This window comes from Camelus bactrianus, chromosome 16 (genome assembly GCF_048773025.1).
Source record: "Camelus bactrianus isolate YW-2024 breed Bactrian camel chromosome 16, ASM4877302v1, whole genome shotgun sequence".
Taxonomy (NCBI): Eukaryota; Metazoa; Chordata; class Mammalia; order Artiodactyla; family Camelidae; genus Camelus; species Camelus bactrianus.
The window spans coordinates 40123789-40141522 of record NC_133554.1 but is presented as its reverse complement, the minus strand read 5'-3'; the positions used below and the strand labels follow the sequence as shown (position 1 = coordinate 40141522).

The 17734-nt window shown below is 53.3% G+C and overlaps 1 protein-coding gene across 1 annotated transcript; it reads left to right on the top strand.

The window, feature by feature from the left end:
* The first annotated feature begins 1907 nt into the window (after positions 1 to 1907).
* Positions 1908 to 16113, top strand: TRARG1 (trafficking regulator of GLUT4 (SLC2A4) 1). Its single transcript, XM_010958229.3, has 3 exons — positions 1908 to 2693; positions 11774 to 11906; positions 13387 to 16113. Exons 1-3 carry the CDS (start codon positions 2307 to 2309, stop codon positions 13398 to 13400), a joined length of 534 nt encoding a protein of 177 aa, XP_010956531.1. The 5' UTR covers positions 1908 to 2306; the 3' UTR covers positions 13401 to 16113.
* The last annotated feature ends 1621 nt before the right edge of the window (positions 16114 to 17734 follow it).

Here is a 17734-nt window from a genome sequence, read left to right as displayed (position 1 = left end):
TACTGTGTTCAGAATCCAAATCCGGTCTGTGTTTTATGCTCACGGCACATTTCAGTGTGGACTAGCCACATTTCAGGGGCTCAGTGGCCACATTTGGCCGGAGGCTCTGGAATCTGGCCGGGCAGCTGTCAGCCCTGTGGAGGGCTTGGGCCCCTCTCCCCAAGGGTCCGCTCTCTGGTTGTAACATGGAATTCTGTTCAAGCTGGGCAGTAACATAGAATCTAGGGTACCCAGACTGCCACCCTCTGCAGGAGGTCTCATATTTGAAAAGGCAGTAGCACATTTCTGGGAGTTCCTGGGCAAATGAGCCCAGCTCAGTACTCCTGCCCCAGCCCTGGCCTGAGTGAGTAAGAGGCCCCTGAGGACCCAGATGAGGGCAGGAAGCCTAAATCTCACTACCCCTGGAGACCTGGATTTTGCTAGTAACAATGCATTTCCTTTATGGAACAGCATTTCTTTCTTTTTAAAAAAAAAATTTTGTGGGGGAGGTAATTAGGTTTATTTATATATTTTCTAAATGGATGTACTAGGACTTGAACCCAGAACCTCTTGCATGCTAAGCATGTACTCTACCACTGAGCTATACCCTTCTCCCTTAATTTAATATTGTCAAATTTAAGAAACCTGAAAATCTGCCCCAAAGCCACACACTACTTTCAAAACTATTTGCCTCCAGGTGTTCTTTCAGCTCCCCAGGCTCCCCCTTGGCCCCTAGTGCATGGCTCTGCTCAGCCCCCTTTCCTTCCCTCTACAGCCAGCAACTCCGTCTCTGCCACTCACACACCCTCCTCCACCTTGTCACGGCCCCTGCTGGAGGCGGCATTTCTGAAGCCAGCTTGATACACAACCCAAAGCTACTTCTCTTCACTAAAATGGCTCATCTTGCACCAGACCAGCCTCTGGACCTGGACCAGGGGTTGGTGTCTGACGGAGACAGACTTTGAGATGAGCATCTCTCTACTTTCAGGCAGTAGTTTTCTAAACTGTGATATCAAAAGATTTGAACTTCACAAACCCTTTCTCATCTCTAACTTCCCACTCCCATCTTGCCTGACCCTGGGGTTTTATAAACTCTTTCCTACACCCTCCTCCAAACCACACACCCACCCCTTCCCCCACACCCCCTGGTGGTTCCAGGTCACCTTATAACACAATGTAAGGAGAGAGATGGGGGTCAGGGAGAGAGATGCAGAGAATAGAGAAGGTGGCAGAAGCGGAGGAGATGTGAGAGAGAAGAAAGAGAAATGGCAAGAATCAGAGGACAGGCAGCCAGAACCAAGGCCCTTCAGAGCCAGCATCTGCCCCAAGTTTCTCCTGAACAGAAAGATCTTTGCTGGCTCTTTAAAAACATCTGAGAAAAGCTCCAGTGTCTGTGATACAGGACCATCACTCCTCCCTAATAGCCCCTCTGCCTCACTCTTTGGCAACCTGCTCAGAAACCCATTCGGAAGGGCAAGGCAGAACTCTCCAGGGGCCAGATTAGTTCTCCCCTCCCTCCTGGAGCTGGGAGACAGGCTCTGGCCTGGATACCTTGGGGGCTGGAAGTCAGGGTCGGGGTGGGAGCAGAAGGTTCAGGGCCCGGCGTTCCCCAAGAGATAGGAGGGGTAGGCTGCTGCTTTTCCAGTGAAAGAGAAGCAGGGGGCTCAGTCTCCCAGGACAGTTGAAGACATACCCATTTTAACCCACTTTGCCTTTCTTCCCCATCCAGAGCCCCCAGCTCAGGGGAGCAAGTCCTGGGGCTGCCATGAAAGCCAGAGGCTGCCCATGTCCCTCTGGGCTGGGCTGGGCTGGGCTGGGGCAGAAGCAGACTGCTGCTGGGCGGTTCTCTGGGGAGAAGGGGATTGAAAAGCATCTCTGAGGAGAATAGGGAGGAAGGGAGGCTGGGTGGTGGACACACACACACACACACACACACACACACACACACACACACAGAGCCTTTCTGACTTAGCCTAAGCCCCACTTGGGAGATGAGCCGTCTTCTGTCTGCTCTTGGAACTGCGCTCTGCTGCTTCCCCGCCCATCTGTGCTGTCAGCAGCTCCGGCAAAGTTTGTCTCCAACTTGAACGGAGCTGAAGACTCCAGCTTCCTGGAGCTCCACAGAGCAGCAGGCAGGCCCAGCCTCTGGACTCAGCTGGCCTGGAGAAGCCAACCCTGCCAGCCCCCAGCTGGTCCCTGCCCTCCTGGGTGACACGTCTGCCCCTGACCTATAGGCCCCTAGGCTGGGCTGAGGAATGGTGCACTGAGGTCCCTCTGGAGCCCCTCGTCCAGGTCTGGAGCTGGACCAGCCCAAGGCCCAGACCAACATGGCCAACCCCGGGCAGCCTCAGTTTGCCCCAGCGCAGGGGCCAGGCATCGCCTCACCCCTGGACCTGCCAGAGATGGAGAAGCTCCTCACCAAGGTCGTGGGCCAGGATGACAAGCCCCTGAAGCTGTCCAAGTCCCTCTCGGGGGCTTTGGACCTGGAGCAGAATGGCCATGGCCTGCCGTTCAAGGTGGTACCCGAGGGGCACCGGGAGCCCTCACTCGCCCTGTCATCCTCCCGGGCCAGCTCGAGGCGGCCGTCCTCCATTGCCACCACCTCCTATGCCCAGGATAGAGAAGTTCCCAAAGATTACCTCATCCTTGCCATCGTCTCCTGCTTCTGCCCTGTCTGGCCCCTCAACCTCATCCCCCTCATCTTTTCCATCATGGTAAGTGCTGCTCTTTGTCCAGGGCAGGGGCTGGTCTGGGGTCGGCAGGCATGTTCCCCTGCCAGGCGCCAGGCGCCCTGCCTAGGGTGTGGAGAAAAGAGCTGGGGGCTGGGGAGACGACCCCCTTTCTCAGCCGGCCTATGACTCTCCCTTGGAGAAGGGTCCAGGGGCCAGGAGAGCTTCTGTTTGCTGTCCTCCTTCATCTCTGCTCCTGGACGTCACAATCACAGCTTGACCTTGTATACATACCTGCTGGGAAGGGGATTCTAGAGAGCCACCTGGAGCTATGTTCTGCACTGCAGAAAGACAGCCAAGTGGGGGGAGCTTGCCTTTGTGGGAGTCGGGGGCATGGTCCCAAGGAGTCATTTCTGAGTGGGGCTGTGACTCAGCACAGGTTGCAGCCAGCATGGGGTCCCAGGGCCCCGTGTTCTCAGGAGGGAGCCAGGCACTGCCTCACCCACTCCAGGGGCCACCTGGGCGTTCTAACAGCCTCTGCCAGCTCTGGTTTCCAAGAGCTGGCAGTGGCTTCCCTGCTGTGCACCGAGGGCCCTGGGGCCTGGCTCCCCCAGGGCTGCTCCTCTGGAGGGAACTCCTCACTGGGGCCCTTGGGCCTCGCCTTTGCACTGATTTCAGCATCTGTGTTCAGGGTAGGGGAGGTCTGAGCCATGGGTGGAGAACACGTGTGTCAGAGGGCATGGCTGGTCCTACCAGGGAGGGGCATGTGGGCTCGTCTCTGCTTCTTCCACACTTGTGCTGTAGGGTTCTGAGTAAATTGTCTTAGATCATCCCCAAACCAAGTCATCTGGATAGAACTACTTACAGAGGATCCATAATAAATGTTGGTAGATGTTGGCAAGTGACTTTTGAGGTCCAGGAAGGAGAGAGCGAGAGAGGGAGAGAGAGAGTGCAAACCTGGCAAGGAATGAATTTCAGAATGAGGTTAGGAGAAGGGGATGGTAATTGCCAGCCCCAGGCTGGGAAGGGCCGGAGGACTGAGTGGAGAGACCCTGTCTGCTTCCCTCTGGAGTGACTCCATGGCTGAGTCACCCATCTTCGAGCCCCCAGGTCCTGTGGCCATCTCTGCTGCCTGTCTGGCCTCTGAGACAAACACTTATTTCCTCATACATCTCCACCCATTTCACTGGGGCCCAGTCTCCAGCCAGGGGAGCCTTCCCTGACCCCCATCAAATCCAGCTAAGTAGGGATAAGTAGGGGACACTGGCAGTGTTCCCGAGTCCGAGGGGTTTGGTGTGGGCACAAGAGCCAGGGCTGAGCAGGGCCATTGAACAACTAACTTCCTGGGCTGCTCGCCGCACTTGGGGGCAGCTCAGGGCAGAGCCAGGCCTCAGGGTGCAGCCAGTGGTTCCCGGCAGGGCCCACCTCTTGGTTACAGGGAGAAGCCCCAGGAGGGGAGACAGGCTTTGGGGAGGGAAACCACACAGGGGCCCAGGAGAAAACGGTTGCTAGAATCTCCTGGCGGGGGTAGCAGGGTGTGAGCTGGGTAGGAGCTGCTTTTGTCAAAAGAAACTTGGGCCCCAGGCTGTGAGACCACCGAACCTACCCCCAGTGTATTTCTACATCCTTCTCAGGTTTTTTTTGTTGTTGTTTTTACATTTCAAATATATCTTACTACTTTTCATCTCAGAAAGAATATGAAGCCTGCATGCAATGCTAATGGTCTTTGACATTTACATAGCATATGACACAGGAGTGCAATGCAGCCATCTCAGATTCTTGAGTCACCGGGCTTGGGGCAGGGAATACGGTGCTAAACCAGATGCTGTCACCAATTCCCATGAGCCTCCTGTCCAGTGGGGAGAAACTTGTAAACAAATCCTTACAACACATTGCAAGAAGCGCCCACGCTAGACAAAACCACAAAGTATTGTATGGCTTCAGGCAAGTCACTCAAACCTCTCTTCTCATTATTCCCATCTGCAAAATGGGTGTGAGCATAACACCTCAATTGCAGAGTTGTGTGAGGATGAAATGAGACAAACCACACAAAGTACTAAAGAACAACACAGCGCATAGTAGGTGCTGTTTCATGGTAGTTGTAATTGGGTGAGTGTCTCTCTGGTAGGGGATGGGAAGCCATCACAAGTTTGTTGGGGTTTTTTAGAGCTTTGAGATATAATTCACATATCATACAGTTCATCCATCTAAAGTGTACAACTCAACGATTTTTTAGTATAGTCACAGATAAGTGCAACCAGAGCCACATTCAATTTTAGATTACGTTCCTCACCTCCAAAAGATACCCCATACCTTTCCTCTATCACACACCCCCATCTTTCCCAGACCTAAGCAACCGCTGATCTTCTTTGTGTCTCCACAGACTTGCCTCTTGTGAACATTTCATACACAGACACACCTCGTTTTATTGCGCTTTCCTTTACTGTGCTTCGCAGACGCTGCGTTTCTTACACATTGAAGGTTTGTGGCAACCCTGCATTGAGCAAGTCTACCAGCGCCTTTTTTTTCCAACAGCACTTGCTCACTTAGTGTCTCTGTGTCATATTTTGTTAATTCTCGAAATATTTCAAACTTTTTTGTTCTCATATTTGTTACAGTGATCGGTGATCTTTGATGTTACTATTGCAAAAAGATCACATGACCCACTGAGCAATGACGGTTAGCGTTTTTTAGCAATAAACTATTTTAAAATTAAGGTATGTAAATTATTTTTCAGATACAGTACTATTGCACACTTAATAGACTACAGGAACGTGTAAACATAACTTTAATATGCACTGGGAAACCAAAACATTTGTGTGACTCGCTTTGTTGTGATAGTCATGTTATCGAGGGGGTCTGGAACTGAACCCGCAACGTCTCCGAAACTGTGAATGGACTCATACAATATGTGGTCCTTTGGGACGTGCTTCTTTCACTTGGCAGCATGTGTTCAAGCATCACCCATGCTGTAGCAAATACATCTTAGGGTTTGGAGCCAGGGAGGGATGTGGTCAGACTAACATTTTGGTGGATTAGTCAGGTACAGGGTGAGAGGAGGGAGTAAAGGGGACCCTCTGAGCCTGACATTTGGGAGAGGGGACCTTTGCAGGAATGCAGGTGACAGATGAAGAGGCGTGGAGCAGGGCAGAGGGGGTTTCTGGAAACCTAAAAGTTAGTAACATAGATCATTCATTCATTCAGAAGACCATTCACTTGAATGGCAAGTTGCTTGTTTGCAGGGAACCAAGTGGTAGAGGATGACTAGGCTCCTCATGAACGAACCAGGCACCACACTAGGCATTTGGGAAGGAGAGGATAAGACATGGGCTGTGTGGCACGGCAGAAGGATGTGAGACTGTGGTGGGGGAGGGAGGTGGGCAGAGGACCTGCTCTACAAATTTAAGTTTTATCCTAGTGGCCCTGAGGAGTCCATGAAAAATTTTAAGCAGAGGCACGATGCAGTCAATTCGTATTTTAAAGCCAACACCCAACTGCATTGTGGGAAATGAGCTCGAGCAGGCAGGACTGGGAGCAGGGAGACCCCCTTGGAGGCTTCTGAGATGGTCCAGGCTGGATGCTGAAGGCCTGGACTAAGCAGTGGGCTTAGAAAGGAGGGCACTGATGAGAGTGGTAAGGAAGATGGACCTCTGATTGCTCTCCACGACTCATTACCCAACCAAAAAGCAGTGGAGTCGTCTTAGAGAGAGCTCTGGGGACTACGGCATTTAAGCATAAAGGGGAAGTGGACAGAAAATGGTTTTGAAAAGAATATTCCAAGAGGTGGGAAGAAAACTAGAAAAGTGGGAGAGACATCCAGGGTCAAGTGAATTTGAAGGAGAGAGTCATCAAATGAGGAGGAGAGATCAGGTTCAGTGAGGATGGGAGGGTCCACTGGCTTGGCCACTGATAGACTCCTGGTGAGCCTGGTGATGGAGAGGTTTAGGCAGATAGGGGAGAGGTGACTGATGAGGCGAGGTCCCTGAAGAGTGGAGTGATGGGATCCAGAAGAAGGACCCCTCCCTGGGAGCCTGGCGGAGGGGCCATGCGGGCAGAAGCAGAGAGAAATCCTCAAAGGAAAGGGAGATGGTTCCATGCTGTCTGGGCTCCGTGCTGCCAGGGACGTGGAGGGCAAAGTCATTTGCTGAGAAATAGTGGCCTGATGTCAGAGGGGAGGAGAGGTGACCAGGGACAGACAGGTCAATGACCCAAAGGCTCTGCTGAGGCTGGAGACTGTGAGTCCGAGTTGTAATCAGGCTGCCCGGTGATGCGGTTTTTCTCTACCGACAGGCATAGGGTGATAGGTGTGACATGAGGGCGACCAAAGGTTGGGGACGGCAGGATTGCCATGATAGCATAACCAGGTGGCACAGAAGATGCTGGCAAGGGTGGCTGAGATGATGCATCGAAGAATCGGGCTGGATTGGGAGGGAGTGAGGCTGAGAAGATGGTGATAGCCTTGGAGGAGAGGAAGAGACCAGAGGTTGGGGCTCAGAGAAGTCAGAGGGCAGGTGCTGTGAGAGTGAGTGGGTAAGAGAGATGTTGAGAGTTGAGATTTCAGAGGAGGAACCAGGTTGGGTGATGGCCAGGGTGGAGTATAGTTGTAGAAATTAATTTCTAAAGGGAATTGTTAGGAGCCAGGGAGAAGAAACCAAGGAAGCCCAGTGTTGAGGGATAATGTTCACTGTGTGCTTACTAAGTGTTAGGCACAGGCCCAAATTCTTCACATACATTATCTCATTTATTCTGGACTATAGCCCTAGGAGGTCCAGGCATTGTTATTATTCTCATTTTATAGGTGAGAAAACAGAAGCACGGAGATATAGTCATTGGGAGCCCAGGATTGGATGCTGAGAGCCAGTGCTCATGTTCCCACCCACTACACTTCCTGCCTTTAGGAATCAGTGGGGAGCAGAGATGGGGAGCGTTACTGGGTGTTCCCACAGCTGTCTCCACTCTTCTGGGAACCAGCCTAGTTCATAGGACTCTCCCATTCCCCAGGGAGGGAGGGGTCAGTTATTCATCTAGGGCTGAAACACTTTGTCCCACACAAACAACAGCAGGCGTGAAGGAGAGACAGAGGGTGGAGAGTAAAGTCTCCACGCTGGTGTCTCTAGGTCCTGGAAATTGACTTCAGAACTCCTCATCTGAAGTCCTCCCCACTGATTACCAAGTGAAGGGTCAAACCCTTGATGCCAGAGTGGAAGGAGACCCACAGCCCTGACAGTCTCGCTAGAGCTCACTGTCTCTGCAGCATGTCCTAAGGGGAGGCTGATAGAGTCTGGCTAATTGTTCCCATTTAACAGATGAGGCAATAGAGGTGTGCAGGACTGTGTCTTGTCCACAGTCACACAAATGATGAGCCACATCAGCTGGATATTGAATCCAGTGTTCTCTTCTTGGCCCCACCCCACATGGGACAAGGACCTTGGGGACAAGGATGGTGTGTCCCTCCCAGGAAAGCAAAACCTTTTGGGCATTTGTGTATGGAGGGCATAATTCCACTTCCTTCCTTCTTTTTCTCCCCCACCTCCAGTTACCTCCTGCCTGCCACCTACTCACTCCATCAGTGGAAAACTAATGGACCAGCAGTGTCCTTCCCACTGTGGCTTTGACAGGGGCCTGCTGGGACCAGGGCTGGGATCGGGGCTCAGGAGCTGTGATCACAGGTGTCTGGACCCAACCCTGATCAGCACCACAGCCTCCTGTGAGCCTCCTCACGGGGCGGCCAGGGCAAGGCTGGCTTCACTACTTTTACTTCTGGGTCAGGCTGAGAAGTCACTGTGCTCCCCAATGTCAGCAAGGTCTCCTGCCAAAGAGGGGCACTGGACCCCAGGCAGCAGACCTTCTGTCCACAATAGCGGTAAAACAAGTATCAGATAGACTTGGGTGTGCATCCCATCTCCAGCCCCGTTAAGTCACATGACCATGTCCTAGTCACTCCACCTCCTTCCTTAGCCTGTTTCCTCATCTGGAAAATATGTGTAATAAAACCGTCTACCTCATAGGGCTGTGGGGAGGGTTAAATGAACTAATGGTGTGCCAGAGCCTGGCACATGGTAAATGCTTAATAAATGGAAGTGGTTGCTATTGTTACTAATGTTAAATGAAAGTGCAATGTCAGAGGAAAGGGTAAACCCAGTGCACAGGAATCTCTGGCTTTTGGCAATTTGGATTTGATGGAGTCTCACCCCTCATTACAAGCCCCAGGGTTGGGGGGCGGCCCTGTCTGTGGTTTTGGTGGAAGGCTCTGAGCAGTCCTGTCTCTGTGGGTTGTTCCTACATCATGTGGGAGCATTGTGGACGTGCAGAGTGGCTTCAGCGCTTCCTTACTTAGGCATTTTTGACAACGTAATTATTTAACTGATGTGTTTTGCAGGCTCACTTTCATTCATTTCTGCATTACCCATTCATTCAGCAAGAGTGCTAAGCCCCGAGCAGGGCCGACGGTCAGCTGGCACGCAGGCATATGGCTTAAGATATTGATGTACTTCTGAATCAGCTGGTAAACGGCTACTGTCTCAAGCCCCTAAGCTTTTCCAATCCTTCCCACCCACCACTGCAGTGGCCCTGACTCCTCCCCCGGGACCTCCCGCCAGCCCTCCCCAGTCTCCAGCAGTGGAAGGGTTAACCTGTAGTTAGGACATTTCAGAACCAATTGCATGGTTGCAGAGAGTGATGTGAAGGGGGCACAGAGAAGCACATTCCTTTGTTTGACCCGCCTGGAGATGCTTGATCTCTGCAGCAGGGCTAATGACTGACCCGCCCTGGCACATCTCGTCAGTTCTCCTGAGATCTGCTGGGCCTTGGCCTGAGCCTCGTGGGTGGAGGAAGCTCCTGAGAAGTTCTATTGCCACCTTCCTCTGGCTGGTTTCAGCCTCTGGCAGCTCTTTCCAACATCCTCCTCACCCCATCCTCCCCCTTCCCCACATTCAAACTTTTTTCAGTGTCTTTCCTCGCTGATCTATTAGCCTGAATTCGTTTTCTCGTTCAGCATTCCCACAGCCGTTGCAATCACAAATGATCTATTAATTCAGTCATTACAACCATTACTGCAATTAGTATTATTGTGCCTTCAACTTGGGCCATTTTGTATAAGGGGAAGGTGATGCCACTAAGTGGCGATGGGAGATCCGCTGGTAATTTACTCATAAAAAGAACTGAAGGTTTTTTTCCATCCCTGAAATCAAAGGATGGATCTTTCATTTGGTAACTAATGGCGGGTGTCAGGGTGAGGATTCAGAAATGAGTGCCAGCTAGCAGTAGAAAACCTCTCATCTAAAAGTAGGGCACTATTCTTAGAGGCAGCTACTTCTGCTCCACTTTACAGATCAGAAAACTGAGACTTACAGTGTAGTTGTGAGGCTCACACTGGAGAGTGTGTACAAAGTGTCTGACACAACAATGCATCTATAATCATGTCTGCTCCTGGCCATTCCTAGTGCATCTCCTCAATGGTGTCCCTCAGGCTTGAAGGAACACGTATGACTGGACTGCATGCACTGTGGATAAAGAAGAGTGATTGGGTTCAGTGGAGCTGAAAAAAAAAATCTTTCCCTCTGCTATTCCTCCCCACCTCATACCCAAGAAACTATGTGTCTCTTGTGGTTCTGAATCATTACTGCATGGATAACTGTTCCTCTGGAAAGTGGGAGGCAGGACTCATCTCAAACCCTGTTCCCCTCCCCGTGATGCCATGCTTACAGCCCAGAATGAGTCCCTCAATAATGATTCAAGGTAGCCCCAGAATTTCTGAAGCTGAACTTCCTGGAAATCCTGGAAGCCTTCCTGTATGTTGCCCCCTCTCCCTCCCAATGTTGCCTTGATGTTGGTGTCCTGAGATCAGCGACCTGGGCTGGCCATGCAGTGAGCTGGCCATCCATTAGAGCATTTTACCCTCTACCACTCCTAGGAGGCAAGGCCTGTTATTAGGCCATTTTACAGGTGAGGAGCTGGAGCATAGAACTTCATGCAGGCATGGTCAGAGAAGCAACTGGAGAAAGGCCAGATCAAGAAGGGCCCCAGCTCTCACAAAGTGGAACCTGGATTTTGTCCTGTAGACATTGGGGAACCTACAACCTGGTGAGACAAATGGAGGATTTCTTCAAGACAGGAGAGAAAAAGATCCAATCAAGAGGGAGAGGGTGAAAAGACCAAGAAATGACTGGCGTCTCAATGTCCCCAGACAGCAGAGAGAGGCTGAGGTCTGAACTTGAGCTTGCATAGTTCCTGCCACAAAGTAAACATTCAGATAATGCTAGGGATTATGATTATTCCAGTGGAGATGGAGGAATCTTGGTGGGCTTCACAGAGGAGGTGGCACTAGAGCCAGCCCTTGAAGGATGGAGAGGATTTGGACATGTGTGTTGTGGGGGAGCAGGAATGCAAGCAGGAGAAATAGCATGAGCAAAGGCAAGTGGAAGTTGGTGCTCATAGCCTGAGCAGCTCAGATTGGTGGACCCAGAGGTTATGGAAGAGAGAAGTAGAGGGTAAAATCAGAAAATGCAAAGGTAACCTGAGTTTGGACTTCGTTCTGCAGACAGTGGAGGAGGGCGGGTCATGGAAGGTGCTGAACAAACAAGAGAGATTGCCTCAGTCACTATCATCTCACTGAGTTTTTGCATCAGCTCCTGACTGTCCTCTGGTCCCACACTACAGCCAGGCCCTGGGGTCTGCAGGGGCCTGGCTTAACTCTCCCACCAGCTCAGCATGGCTGGGACCCAGTCCACCCTCCCAGGCCCTCTGTCTCCACTGTACCATCCTGCCACAGCCACCCTGCCCATCACTGTCCTGAGACAATGCCACAAATTGCTTGGTAATGCTTCCAATGGTCTCCAGCCAGTAGGGGCAGGCTTGGTTAGGGGGCCCCACAAGAGGTCTGGCCAGTTGAGTCCAGGCCAGCAGTCCCCTGGAGATGGAGCAGGGCGAGCGCTGCACAGAGGAAACCCCGGTGGGGGGAGGGTGCAGGGGTGTGGTGACACCAGCCTCCTGCCTCCCCCCTGAGGGGGCTGCTGGAGTGTGGGCTGCAGTGGGGACCAGGTGTGTTCTGGAGTCTCAGGCAAAGGGTGCCCCAAAGGGCCACTGAGGACAGCCTTCCCGAGGTCTCTGCCACCCTCTCTCTGCAGTCTCGAAGTAGTGTGCAGCAGGGGGACCTGGACGGGGCCCGCAGGCTGGGCCGCCTGGCCCGGATGCTCAGCATCACCTTCATCATCATGGGGATCGTCATCATCATCGTGGCCGTGACTGTCAACTTTGCAGGTGAGGTCCAGCCCCACGCCAGCTTGCTCGGTGTGGGGACTGAGGAAGGGTGTGGCCCAGCCCCCTGGGACAGGGGTGGTGTCGGGGAGAAGGATACGAACATGTAGGGCCATAGCCTTTTCCTAGAAAAGCAACCCAGTTCCCTGCAGGGACCAGCTGAGCGAGGTTGGCTTTCTGACTTGTCTTACGCCTGGAGAGATCACTAGGAAAGGGAGTGGGAAGAGGACGGGCCCAGGAGTCTGAGGCCATGAGCCCCAGCCTCAGCTCTGAAGGTCCTGGGACCGGCATCAATGTCTGCCTGGTGGAGCCTCAGGGTTTTCACGCTGAGAGTGGTAGGAAGAAGCCTCCAGCATGAGGCTTTTGTGAGCATCACCTGAGATAATGCATGTGACTCTGCTTTGTAAACTGGGGGCTTGCTAGACAAGCATGGCCTGCTGAGACAGCCAGAACATCCTGGAAGTAAACCATGCGTGTGATGGAAGTCAGGATGTACACTTCCGTGATCACCCAAACGTGGCCCAGGGAAGTTATCCAAGCAGGGGGACCATTTTCAAAGGTGACACTTAGCTGCTCATGAAGCCCAGGCAGTTTTGTGAGCTCCTGGGCCACGCAGGTCAGTGTTTGTCCATTTCCCTCCCATCACACACTCACACTGGGAGCTTCCAAGCATCTCTACCCCTTTCAGTGATCAACACAAACTGTTTCCCTAAAGACCTTGCCACTCCACGCATGCTCCATGGACCAGGCACAGTGGATACTGACACTGGTAACAGGTCAGAAATGCAGAATCTCAGGCCCCACTCCAGACTCACTGAATCAGAATCTGCTTTTTAATAAGATTCCCAGCCCAACCATTAAAGTTTGGGAGGCACTGGTCTGGAACATAGTGTTTAACTTAGGGCAGAAAGCCTGGGATTCCGCCACGGGGTCATGGGCAACCTTGGTGTCCTAGGAAAGGGAAGAATTCAGGTTTGTAATCAGCCTGCCCAGGTTCAAAACGCAGGTCCACCACTTTATCTGTTGAACGCAAGTACGATCTATAATCTCTGAGTTTGACATGCAGGTGCCCGAGAGGCAGGAACCCATCAGCCCAGGGCAAGAGCCTCAGTATCACCTTCCGATGCTGGAGTCTCTTTGTCCTGCGGCTGCTTGTCACCTTAGCCAGGACTCTGGATGGCAAGTGACAACCACTGACCTCAAACTGGCAAAGGGGATTGTTTCACTTTCACTAGAATATTCAATCATTGATGGCTCTGTCCTCAGGGGTCACAGCCCCACCTCTGAACCAATCGCCGAGGCCCCAGTCCTCTCATGGGCAAGAGTTCAGTTCCACCAAGAGCCCCAAATCAAATCACCCCTGTTACCATTTCTGACTAGGAAACCAAAACCCAAATCCTCAAAACAGGGACTGGAAGACACCATGTTCTGAGCTTTGTTCTGCCATAATTGTTTTGTTTTGTTTTGTTTTGTTTTTTTACAGTTCAGAAGAAATAAAACTTGGGGGCTGTGGGAGCAGAGGCAGGCCCCGGCCTCGGGAGAGCTCCAACCCGCACGCCCCATGACCACGGAGGACAGGACTGTGACTGCCAAGGCCCCACCTGTCCCCCAGCTCCAAAAGCACCAACTTGGAGGAAACCCTCAAGTCACCCCATTGTCAGTCCACATCTAATGGGAAAAACCAGAGGAAGAAAGGAAGGGAGGAAATGAAACTGACTGTGAAACCAACAAATAACGTGGTTTAGTCTCATGGACATATCCCGGCATTTTAACCTCAGGGTTCTGGCTGGTTTCTCATCCCCACAATTTCCTGGGTTCTACCAAGCAGCATATACTGCCAGAGTGAGAAGAAACCAGCCCCACAAACAAGACTACGGTGGGGAGAGAGGTAGCACCGTCCCTGCATGTCTAATGATCAGGAGCAAACACGGGGGACTTTACCTTTTGTATTTTTCTTGAGGCGGGATGAAAGACTGTGTGCATGTCTTGTGCCCCATGCCTGCTGCGACCCCAGCTGGTGCTCTGAGCTCAGAGGCCAAGCTGCTGCTCCGCACATGCCCTGGAACCCCTCGGACACACAGGATGTGCAGCTGCCCTGGAAGAGGCCACAGCCACACTTAAATCCTCCATTGCAGGGTGGAGGCACCAAGAGGAATGCTGGTGAAGGCAGGAACAGGGACAGCACAACCCATGGACCTCTTCCTAAGCTTTTCAGCCTCAGGAGCATCTCCCAGGATGACCCAGCCTGCCTCTTGCTCCTACCTGGGCTGTAGCCTGGAGCACCAACCAAGAACTCCTGGGGCCTGACCCCACCTCCAGGTCAGCCAGTGAAGGGGAATCCATGCCTGAGCTCTCATCCTGCCATGGCCTCCTTGGAGGACTGGGATACAAACCTGGGGATACAAATCCCAGTGGCCCACCTGGGGAATAAACTCCAATCTCATGCCAAGGGGCTCAGGGCCCCCATGCAAAGTGGCAGAGGGTCCTCATGTAGAATGGCTCAGGTAGGGCATGGGCTCCCAGCCCAGCTGCATCTGATGCTCTGTGCCTCACCCTGTGCCCCTGGCCATCCACATACAGCAAAGGCTTCCCCTGGAGTCGGCTTTAGAACCACTGCTGGTGGGACTTCCCATGGGCTCCCAGGACATTAGGGGTGTCTGTGCCTCCTGCGGGGGCAGGGGCTGAAGAGTTTTTAATGGTTTGTTGTTTATTGGATCTAGAGATTCCAAGACAGAGGGAAGAGCTCAGCTGAAGGGTCCTGACTTTGGGGACCCCAGGTTTGGGAACACACTCACATGTCCCAAATCAGGGGCTGGGCACCATGGCCTCTGTCTCAGGACTTATGGGACACCAGCAAGGAGTTAAGCAAAGCCACTCAGACTTCTCCCTGGTCCTTCTTCCTCCCACATCCCCTGCTGGTTCAGCCCCCATGTCCCTGGACAGGGGTGCTCCAGGCTTTCCCACACTGGGAGAGTTCCAGCCAGGGTTGCAGGTGGTTGGGAGGGCAGGTTCTCACACTGGCCCCAAGTTGGCCAAGGATGTTTCCTCTGCACTATTCAGGACCCTCAGGCCTCCTTTCAGGGCCCCTGTCTCCTCCACCCTCCTCAGAGGCTCCTAGGAGCCTGTTAGGACAGCTGGGAGGGGCAGTGGGTTCTGGGTGCAGCTCTGAGCCTTCTCAAAGGGCCTGTGTGACTGAGGGGAGGGTTCAGGGCCCAGGGACACCAGGCAGATCCCTCTGGGGCTGGCGTTCCTGCATCAGTGCCCCACCTGGGGAATAAACTCCAATATCTCCCTACCCTAAAGCAAAGGCCAGCTGGATTTGCTTTATGGGAACTTTGAGGCCAAAATAAAGACGCATCTGTTTGTTGGGGGAGGGAGCGGATGAGCCCAGAGTCTTTGTGTCACTTTCAAAGTCGAGCCAGGCCAGGGGAGTCGTGAGGTCTATGAATCTGACATTCACAGGCCCCAGCTCTGGTTATGAGTCAGCTGTCCCCTGGCAGGCTCCAGGGGTCCCTGGCTTCAGCACCCCAGGGAGGAAAGAGCAGTGAAGCAGACTATCTAGGCCTGGTCTCACGGGGAAACGATGGCAGAGGTGGGACTGCGGCCTCTGTGTGCACTGGGACCATCACACACACCCAGACCTGCCCCACCCTTGGTAGTCACTCCCGCGCCATAAGCCCCATGCCCACGCGCGTGCGCACGCACACACTCGTTCATACTCCAAACCCAGAAGAGTGGAGACAGAGAGAAGCCACGGCAGACAGTGGCAGGAGCAGGCACAGCCGGAACACCCTTTCAACCAGGCAAGAAAAACTTGAGAATTTTCTAGTTGTACCAGGGACGAAGCTCAGAGGCCTCCCAGGTGTGTGGAAGAAGCAGAGGCCGCAAGGGACTGGCCCTTCAGGCAGAGAGGAGCCCAGGGCTGGAGGACGGGAGACCCTTTAGAAATAAGACTGGGAGGGAGGGTCCCTGCTGCCCCCACCCACAGGCAGCCTGACACCCCAGACCTCGCTGAAGACGAAGGAACGGCAGCCCCGCTGTCCCAGCTCTGCTGGCTGCATGAACACGGCGGTCCCCTGGCTCGGGGTCTCCCCACATCCCATAGGGAACAGCAAGCACTACCACCCCCTCAGCTGCCGGCCCCAACTCACCAGTCCTCTCCTCTGTATTTCTCAGCATGGAAAGAAATAAAGCTGACGGTCCGTGCTCACTTAGGGCCTGTGTGTTTGTGCTGCTGGTGGGGTGGGGGGGTCAAGGGGTTCCAAACAACTTGGGGAGGCACTGGGGAGCCTGGCCATGCCAGGGCTCCAAGGCCAGCATGCGGCCTTCCCCTGGGCAAGTCGTCGGTCCTCTCTCGGCCTCAGTTTCTCTGGTGAGCAATGCTGGTCCTGCCTTCCCTTGGTGGTTCCTTCTGCCTGTGAACAAAGACCTCAGGCATTGAAGAGGGCATGGAGTAAATCACACGGCCACCTGACAGGGTTGCTAGTGTTACCCCAGGGTTCAGATTGGTAAATCGAGGCTCAGACAATTGTCCCAGGTCACACCATGCCTGGCCCGCAGAAGGTACAGAAGAAATGTTGGTGAACGGACCATAGCCCTAGGTCTGACCCCCAAGTTGGCTTCTTGCTGCCACGTTTCGCTGCTTGGATGGGAAAGCCCTGTGGAAGGGAAGTGAGAGTTTGAGTGCATGTGTGTGTGTGGAGGGGGAAGGGTGGGAGGAGAGATCATTTCCAAGGCTGCAGGATGAGGCAGGCGGGGTTGCTTGACTGTGGAAGGTGGCAGTAGAGTGGGGAGGTGGGTGTGGGCAGAACATGAGGCTGGGCAGCCGGCGGGAAGGGAAGGAACTGCCATGTGGCCAGGATGAGGCGCCCACACCGAGGGCAAGAGTCTGGGGTGGGGCAGGGAAGGAGGGAGAGTCACAGGGCTTGAGAGGCAGCCCAGCAGAGTGGATTAGGGTGTGGAGGTGGGGCCAGGCTGCCTGGGTTCAAATCCTGCCCAGCCACTTCTTGGCTGCATCTCTTTGGGGAAATTCCTTCCAAACAGACGAGGAGCCAGGGGAGCCTTCTCATCTGCCAGCACTGGGCTCCATGTTTTGCATAAATTATCTCATTTAAACCTCACATCACCTCTGTGAGGTGTGTCTTCCTATTTTCCTAAGAAGCAAACGAAGCTGAGAGAGGCCCAGGCACTTGCCCAAGGCCACACAGTCAGGAACCCATGAAGCAGGGCAGTCCTTCTGGAAGCTTTGGTGACAGGAGCCTCTTCCCCCACCTGAAAAAGTCTGAGAGCCATTCCAAGGGAGTTGGCCACTTCAGCATCCTTTCCCTGCGCTGCCTGGCACATGATGGTCACTTTTCTCTAGCTTTTTGTTTCACTGCTGCATTGTGATCTTTCCAGAGGCATTTTAAGCACGACCTGGGGGTCCAAATTAAGACAAAATGCCACTAGTGTAATGTTGCCAATTTAATAACACTCAGGTAAATGGACACATTCTACACACGGGCACGGCCAGGAATGGTCACATCACTGTACCGCCCGGCTGGGTGGTCTGAAAGTTTTTGGGCATCATTTGTCAGACACAACCCAATTTTAGAAATATTGAAACTGGGGAAAGGGGGACATGCGACTGAGATTCAGCAAAGGAAAAGCTGGAGCTTCTGAAATGCAGAAGGCCTCAAATGACATGAGCTGTGCCCCGGAACCAGGGGCCTAGCCTCTCTGAACCTGGGCTCCCCACCTGTGAGCAGGGTGGTGGTCTGCTCTGCATACCCACAGGGCTGTCAGGGGCCCAGCAGCACGTCTTGGTGAACCAGGAGGACTAGATACACCTG